The following is a 9,171-nucleotide window of genomic DNA, read 5'->3' on the forward strand; positions in this document are numbered from 1 at the left end:
GAGAGAGAGAGAGAGAGAGAGAGAGAGAGAGAGAGAGAGAGAGAGAGAGAGAGATTTAATTTTCAAGTTATATTAATTTTAATCTAAACTTTTGTATTTCGATGCTTTGGCAAAACATTTGTTGAGAGAGAGAGAGAGAGAGAGAGAGAGAGAGAGAGAGAGAGAGAGAGAGAGAGAGAGAGGCACATGACGTCAGAGGTCAGCTGACAGGTTTGTTTTGCTTGCTCTTGCTCGTCCCGACAACAACACAGCAAGAGGAAGGAAGCAGCGACATCAGACCTCCACTGAACTACAGTCCTTTAGTTTGTATTTTACCAACAAGCCACCAGCACAGACGCCGCGGATAGTTTCTCAAATCGTGTTTTAGCTTTTATAGTTCCGCTTTGATACAGCCGCTACCTCCGTTTCTCCGTCTACTGCCAACTGGTTGACTTTGACGCAATATGCCTTCAGAAAAAACCTTCAAACAAAGAAGGACATTCGGTAGGTGATGTCACTCTGCTTTTACCATTTCCAAAAGCAACTCCTCTGCTTTTTGTCGTTTGAGTAGAGGCTCTACGTTAGCAGCTAGCTAACGCTAGTTCAGTTTACAGTTTGTTTACCACACAGGGGAGATAGCCTGCTGGAGCTAGTTAGAAAAAAACCTAACCATATACGGAGGCCTGTGCTCGTGTCAACTTATCCAACAAGAAGATAAGACATAACAGTTCAAATGACATCTGTTCTCGCTGGTATACGTGCATGTTATATGTATAATATTATAGATTACAGTAGGCCGAGAGGCTGCAGGCCTGTCTCTCTCTCTCTGTGTGTTTATTTGCATCAGAGCTGCGGGAGAAAAACAAAGTGGTGTCGAAACGCAGGGCAGAGAAAGACGGGAGCTGCAGGATTGGGGGATGGGACCGTTTGTGTTTAGGAGAAGAGAGGAGTTCGAAAGAGAGGACGAGATCAGATGATAGTGCGGAGTTCAGCTTTTCTTTCTTTTTGTTCGAGGGGGGGAGGAAGGCCACAGCCTCGGTGCGGAGTTTAGTTTCAGTTACGATTCTCAAATCGCCGAGCTAAAGACGAGACTTTCTTTCTTTCAAAATGCAATGCAACTAAGTTCATCCCCTTGTCTTTCTCTTACATACTTTGTGGCGCGTTTCTGTAATTTAGTACACAAGAGAATAGAAGTGAACAACTAAATGAACTCAGTATAGTGCTGTGAATTGGCCTTGACTTATCTTGAACGAACAGACAGTGGGGGGGCCGTCGCCCTCAGCAATGGGAATATAATTGCCAGGATGACTAAAAGTAACCGACTTCCTGCCAGACGTCACGTTATTGGTCCGAATTTGCACAACCCCGGGCACGTGAGGGCCAGACAGCAAAGAGAAACACGGTGTCACGCACAGACCACGAGCTGTTTGTTATGGCCGTCACGTGACTATATGTATATATAATACACACGCATGTGTGTGTGTGTATTCGTGGTGTTCACAGTGTGATAGTGTTTTTTTTTGTTTAACCCATGTGCCACTGCCTTGTGTAATATCTGATTCCACAGCTTATACACTGTTGATGTGTCAGTGTTCATCACATGTGTCGCTTACACACCGAGTGTGACTGTGAAACGGGTCCGGTTGCACATCTGTATGATAGGTCACAGGGGGACTCAGGAATCCACGGGGAATCTTCCAGTCGTGCCAGGCGGTACCGATTAATTCCAAAGTGTATGACATATAACAGGAATGTGTGGAAAAAAACCCACAGGCACATTTTAGACCGGACCGCTTCCCTTTTTTCGTTTTCCTCTTTTATCTGATTGAAAACTGACGAGTCAAAGTCTGTTTGTCGCTCGGTGTCGTCAATAGAGACGCACTAACGCACACAGAGCCTCCCTGTGATCTCATCATCCCGGTTGAAATGTAATCATGGAACAACGTCCTTCATTTCCTCATCTTAGGCACGAAAACGGCGGCCCCGGGAAGATAAGCGTGTGTCTGTTGATTGAATTAGATATGCAAACATTTATTTAGTGGCATGTCACAACACTGGAAAGCATTCACTTTAAAGCGTGACTCTGCCAGCTGCCAGGGCCCCCCGGTGTTTTTCACTCTTCCCACCAAAAGTTTTCATTTGAATTCAAAGTCCAAAACCTGATGGAGACGATCGTGACGTTGAGGCCATCAGACAGCTGTCTTTGTGTTGTCAGTACAAAGTGCAGTAAGCCCAAGGTGTTATCTGCAGCCATTTATTTTGGCCCGGTTACAAATCACTTAGAGTGGGGTTAAACCACAGAAAGGAGGGGCCTGCTCTGCCATAGGTCATCGACGACTGAGCGATCCGTCCAATCAGCAGCTCACCCGTTGAGTTACCGCCGTGGAGGGAAAACATAGTGCTGAAGAGGCCCTTCTACAGCTGACATTCCTGCACTTGAACATGATTTCATATGGTGCAGCACTGAGGGCATTTAGTGAATATGTAATGTTCCCATTGCATCAGGGGTTCTAGGTACACCCTAGATAAATAAATACACACATAGATAGGTAAATACATCAAATATCCACATTCTAGTATCATTCCCTACTCACGGAGGAGATGTCTATTTGTAAGGAATGCCAAACTACACACACACACACACACACTTGTGAACACACATTGGAGTAATCGAGTCAAAGATTATAGTCTGCTAATCACTGTGAAAACAATGTGGTTACACCATGAGTGGATTTTTAGGAAAGCTCATTATGTTTTCCACTGGAGCGCATTAGTCCACTTTGCCCAGATGTTTATTACCCTGCTGCACGTTAGGCTCATAGAATGGAAGCACATTAGGGCTTCTTTATGAATACGTTTCAAAGTAGTATAATAATAATAATAGTGTGAGACTACATCTCGGTGGAATGAATGATATGTGACACCTCCACATAGCTAATGGTAGTTTAGATTGAGCTCTGTGTGCGTGGCTGCAGAGCCTCAGGCGTTCTGGTAAACCTGCCTGTGGGTTTGTATGTACTATGACTTGCTATTTATTTTTTTATTTGACTCACTTCTCTTTCTCTGTTCATGACTTTGTATATGTTTCTGCTTTGTCTATGACCTCATTTGTGGTGTTTATTTTTTATCAGTACCAGCTGATTCTCCCTTTATCTGCTGCTACATCTCCACTAACCCGAGTCTGTTCCTCTGCCCCACAGAACAGAGAGTAGAAGATGTCAGACTGATCCGAGAGCAGCACCCCAACAAGATCCCGGTGAGTTCACACGTGCACATTCCCTCAGCAGTGATCGGCTGGAAACACCGAAGGCCGGCGCGGTGCAAAAAAAAACCCCGCGAGGGCAGGAAGACACGAGTTTCTTACCGCAGACGTACTGCAACGGAAAGTGTGACCACGTGTTTCCTGGTTGTGCTCTGAACTCTCCGTGAAACAGTTTCAAATGTCATGTGCTGCCATCAGACACTGCTAGGCCTCTCTGCTTGGAGACTTTATTGTTGCCTTGATGGTCATTATTTTTTATTTCATATATAGTTTTTATTATCAAATAGTTTTTTTTTCTTTTTCGAATGACAAATGCTCGTGACTGCTGCTGCGAATGAGTCAGGTGTGCTGTAGCGCCTAGCAACCGGCAATAAACAAACGCGCACCTCGTGTTTCACCTGCTTCCTTTATCGTTTTGAGATAGAGTATCACCACAACCGTGTGTGTGTGTGTGTGTGTGTGTGTGTGTGTGTGTGTGTGTGTGTGTGTGTGTGTGTGTGTGTGTGTGTGTGTGTGTGTGTGTGTGTGTGTGTGTGTGTGTGTGTGTGTGTGTGTGTGCACGTGCGTGCGCGCGCGTGCGTGCGTTTCCTGTGTACTTAAACTGCCATGTCATGCTCCATGTTGAGGAAAGAGACAGATGCGCTGTGTCACTGTAATGCCGCTCCATCCAGCCGGCCACAGTGGAGCCTGTTTCAGGGGTCGTGGGAGCAGAAGACTGCTCTCAGATCAGGCCCTTCCTCACTCAGCAAGGCTTTCATGCCGAGCGGAGGTCAATGCACTCATGAGTTCCTGCTCAAGTTTCAGATCAGCCATTTTATTTTTCGTTTTGATCATTATTGGGTTGTTGTTTTTAACACTGGGGATATTAAAATAGTTTATCCCAATGTTCTGCATAAATATGAAAACAGAAAATAATTGACTCAATAAAAATGATTAAAGTTTGGTTCGGTACATTAGAGAAACCAGCAAAAGTATGGTCGATTTTCAAGAAGATCCAACAGAAAAACCCGGCCAATCTGTCTGTCCATAGTCTATCTATGAATATGTGTGTAATGACTTTGGTCAAAAATATATCAGAAAACAGGAAAAATGTCCATCACAATTTTCTAGATTTATGTCACCAAATGTTAAAGATATTTAATAGAATATCCTTGATTTGCCGTATATGTGTGTATATATATATATATATATATGAACACATCTTAACTGCATTAAATGTCTCACTGAATAAAAGATTTCATGTTCATAGCTCGAGCTAATCAGTCGTGTTCCAGTGAGCATGGACTACAGAGTGACATGTCATCTGATCTGTGTGACTCCATCTCCCTATCACAGCTGACTATTGATCATGGACTCTGGAAGGGGAGGAGTCATTGATTGATTGTGTGTGTGCGTGTGTGTCCTGTAGGTGATCATTGAGCGGTATAAAGGAGAAAAGCAGCTTCCCATCCTGGACAAGACCAAGTTCCTGGTGCCAGACCACGTGAACATGAGTGAACTCATCAAGATCATCAGGTAGACCTGAAGTCCTCTCTTTTCCTCTCCTCTCCTTTAATTCCTATCCCCTTCTTTAGTTTCATTACCTCTACTTTCCTTTCCTCTCCTATCCCCTCCTGTCTTTTCCTCTACTCTCATGTCTTCTCCTTTCCTGTCTCCCCTCTTTCCTCTTTTCAATTCCTTTCTTTTCCTATCCGCCCTCTCTTTTCCTTTCCCCTCCTTTCCTCTGCCCTCTTTTCTTTTCCTCTCCTCTCATTTAGTCTCCTCTCCTACCATACCCACTTCCTCTCCTTTCCTATCCCCCCTCTCTTTTCCTCTCTTCTCTTTTCCTCTTCTTTCCTTTCCTATGCCTCCCCTTCTTTTCCTCTCCTCTCCTCTCATACCACCACTCTCTTCCTCTCTTTTCCTATCACCACTCACTTTTCCTCTTTTCCTCCTCCTCCCTTTCCTATGCCCTCCTTTCTTTTCCTCTCCTCTCCTACCACCCCTCCCATCCTGTCCTTATCCCACTCTCTTTGTCTCTCTCCTCTCCTATCCCCACTCTCATTTTGTCTCCTTTCCTATCCCCTCCTATCTTTTGCTCCCCTCTTGACACTGCCATGTCCATGTCTCGCCACCAGGAGGCGCCTCCAGCTAAACTCCAACCAGGCTTTCTTCCTGCTGGCCAACGGCCACAGCATGGTGTCTGTGTCGGCTGCCATCTCTGAGGTCTACGAACGGGAGCGGGACCAAGATGGCTTCCTCTACATGGTGTACGCCTCCCAGGAGACCTTTGGCTCTGCTCTGACCGCCCAGTGAACCGCCTCCCTTCTTCTTCCACCTGGCAGGCGATTGAACAATTGTAGTTTTTAGCCCCCTCCGCGTCTCTTGCCACAAAACCTTTAGTCTCGACTGTAAGAACTAAAACACATACCGCTTAATGTAAACACGGCGTACGGTAATTTACAGCCGGAATTGGTTAGGTTGTGACCTATTTATGACTGCAATGAGCGACTGTTTGTGTACCACCGCACTCCCCCAATAGCATAGAGCCACAAGGGTCAATCCCTAAATCTGACTCAGGCCAATAGAGTCTTTTAGCGTGTGTGTGTCTCTGCTTCTTTATCGTCCTCTCTGGTGGACCAACCGGTCGACGGCAGTTCTTTTCAGTGTTGTGGTTGCGTGTCTCCTCGGCTGTATTTATGTTAATGTATATATACATTTCAGGTAGTGATGTTGCATTAAAGTGGTGAGGCTCTCCACCACTTGTCTATATATACATTAGCCAATGAACAACGCCAACCTGGATCTGAAGATTTGTGGAGACGGGCACCAGAGAAAGATGAGGGTTTCTGGGTTCACCTGTTGTTTTTAGTGCAGCGTTTTATTGCAGCGACAAGGTGAAGCTTTGGGTTTTATAGTCTGGATCAGAGTACTTTTTGCCAGAGATAAATGCTAAATGAAGTAGAGAAAATTCCTGTTAATGCATCCCCGCCGTGTTTTTATCCCTCCCTGCCTTGTATCCTGAAGCGTCTTCACTGTAACAAAATCTATGTTAGGGGAATTGCTTTTGCTCTGGAAACGGATGATTGTAGTTTGCAAAAAAGAAAAAAGGAAGGAAAAAAAAGCCTTGGTGTACAGATATTATTGACTTTACAGCTTAGAGTATAAAAGGGGTTCCAATGAGAGTGTAACCAAGTTGACGTTGGACGCACTACAGCAGCAGGGTCTGATTGCATGTGTGAGTGGAGGCTGATGAGGAGGCGTTTCTGTAAATGATGAGGGGCACGGGGGTCGCCGTTTCCCCCTTTCCCCTTTTTTTAATGTCCTTTGTCACAAGTATTTATTAAGGTGATCAAGGACGGTCACACAAACGGTGAAGCAGAGGCCGGTTGACGAGCATCGTGTCTGACTGTGCTTCTGTGTTCTGCCTTTGAGCTGCAGGGCTGATTTCTCAGAGCTGTCGCCGTTGTTCAGTTTCAGTTCGCTGTCATTCAACAAGCAGTTTGGCTACCCGGTGGGTTTTTAAAAGGGCAAAACCTGAAAGAACAAAGAAGTAGAATATCCCGTGTGTCTATAGATGGTCCTTCATGCTGTGCTGTGCTTCCCCTCTTCCTCCTCACCGTCTTCTTCACAGCTGCTTTTATATATCGCGGTATTTTATCATTTTAGTTCCTTTTTATTCGATGTGATTTTTATTTCACTGTACAACATGCCCATACTCTCCGCTGTCTACAGCATGTGATGCCGGCCTACAGAGCTTTCCTCACTTAAGTGAAAGCCACTGTGTGTTTGTTACAGAGGGGTGGAGCGTTTGTTTCCGGGGTCTTTTCTGCCTGCTCCTCTGTTTCACACACACACACACACACACACACACACACACACACACACACACACACACACACACACACACACACACACACACACACACACACACATATCCACACTCAGCAATATCACACAGCCTCTTCTTATGTATTTATGTTGGTATTTTGTAAACAATAAAAGGAGAAAAAAGAATCAGTTATGTGTTGCCTGTGTTTTTCTACTTATAAACACAATTATCAACATGCTCATTGACCAAAAGCTGTCACAACCTTCCAAACATAATGCTTCATATGTTCAGTATCTGGCATCATCATCATCATCATCATCATAATGCCACATCTTCTCACATGGTGTCCAACCCAGTTTACAGTGGCTACTCCCCAGATATCATGTGTCGCACATTTACACCTCAGAGGGCCAGACTTCGGTCGCAGAGAAGAAGGGAGGACGTCACAGCAGAGACATGTGGTGGAGTGCTTGGGTGGCTGATGAGGTTCATGTTTTTTTTTCATATTTCTAAAGCTCTTAATTTACATGCATTTGTCTTATATTTTTTCACTGTCCATTTTACATTACTGTTACATATAAGATACACACCTGGTGGCCCTGACAATATGATAACACATGCAAAGAGACAAAACTCAAGCAAATTCTTAAAAAAAAACTTAAATAGAGAAAACAACCAAATACAGAAACGCACTGCAAGTAGAGAAAACACAACCAAACACACGGTTACAAACGCTATGGAGGTCACAGACAGAAATATAAACACCTGCCAAAAGTACTCAAAGCTTCTTCTGTGGTAGTTTGTATTGTGCTTTATTTGTTAGTTGAAAGCTTAATTGAAAATATGCCTATTCTGTCATTTTCATTAACGGATATTAAAATGACTAGTGGCCGCTGTAAAATGTCACTTGGGGCCCCAAAATGTTCAGAAAAGGCCCCGGACTTATGGCAGGTTATAGTTTCAGCGGTGCGCATCACTTTTAAATGTCCACCTGGAAACAGTTTCCATTGTTGTGTGGTGCTATATTTGGTTGTGTTTTCTCTATTTGCGCATGTGTTGCCAGATTGGTAAAGATGTTCTTTAAATTTGTTTGCTTTTTTTATGTTTTTTTTTCTCAATTTGCAGTTTTTTCTCTCAGTGCCAGTTATACCAGAAAGGTGAACAGTGACAGTGAGCAACCTGGGAAGAAACACAACAAGGAACACAATTTCTAACATGCCAACAGTTGATTGTCTGTAATTTGAACCAATGTTAGAAATAAATATAATTTTAGTTATTTACTTTTGAGGTGAATGCTCAATCCCAGAGGCATTTAGTATTTATAGTTGGAGGTGTGCAGACCTGTGTGTCCCGTTCTGCTAAACATACATTTAGCAGAAATATAGATCAGAAAATGTTCCCTTTTATATGCATTCCTTATGTCTGGGTAAAAACAAAACAATGGTCACCACTTTTTAGTGGTACCAAAATAAAGGCGCATTGAAAGTAGTTTGATGCAACACTAAAGTTGTTTCTGTGTTTTTTTAGCATTCTGAAACATTGAATCATACATGTGTAAATATGGGTCTGTTCCACTGTCCGCCCTGTCATTTTCTATGGAGGAGAATGTTTGTTTTTATCCATGACAACATGAGACCTGTAATCTCAGTGTTGCTCCAACTGGATCATTTCAACACAAGTCTTCCAGTGTTTTAGGATCCGACTATTCAAACACAAATCTTATTGTTATTTCATTTGCTGCACATCTTTGAAAGGGACTTTGAATTGTAATGAGAATAAATAATTATTTCTAAATATGAATGGTCTGATTTTGTCGTAAGAGTCAATCAGCTCATTGATCAGGTGACAGCCAGGCGCCTCCGATCATGCCCTGGGTCACGCAGTCAGCGAAGAGTAATTGCAGCAGCCGCCTCGATTTCATGAGGTTCTCGTTAGCTACGTGTGCGTGATGCCAATATTGAAAGTCAGGGTCAAACCGGACAGAAATCCAATCGGCATGCATTGCGCGTCAATCACGGTGATCGATTCAACGAGACTAATATCTCTGTTCAACGCTAGATCGGGGCAGTACATTTTTAAGAATTCAATTCAATAGGTCTTTTTCATATCAGACAATTTG

At 43.7% G+C, this 9,171-nt stretch overlaps 1 protein-coding gene across 1 annotated transcript; it reads left to right on the forward strand.

Moving 5' to 3' along the window:
* Positions 1 to 235: 235 nt before the first annotated feature.
* map1lc3b (microtubule-associated protein 1 light chain 3 beta) lies at positions 236 to 7,240 on the forward strand. The gene is made up of 4 exons (XM_079162278.1): positions 236 to 483; positions 3,180 to 3,235; positions 4,650 to 4,756; positions 5,359 to 7,240. The coding sequence occupies exons 1-4, from the start codon at positions 444 to 446 to the stop codon at positions 5,534 to 5,536; spliced, it is 381 nt and encodes a 126-aa protein (XP_079018404.1). The 5' UTR covers positions 236 to 443; the 3' UTR covers positions 5,537 to 7,240.
* The last annotated feature ends 1,931 nt before the right edge of the window (positions 7,241 to 9,171 follow it).

Source organism: Pholis gunnellus, assembly GCF_910591455.1.
Source record: "Pholis gunnellus genome assembly, chromosome: 7".
NCBI classification, from domain to species: Eukaryota; Metazoa; Chordata; class Actinopteri; order Perciformes; family Pholidae; genus Pholis; species Pholis gunnellus.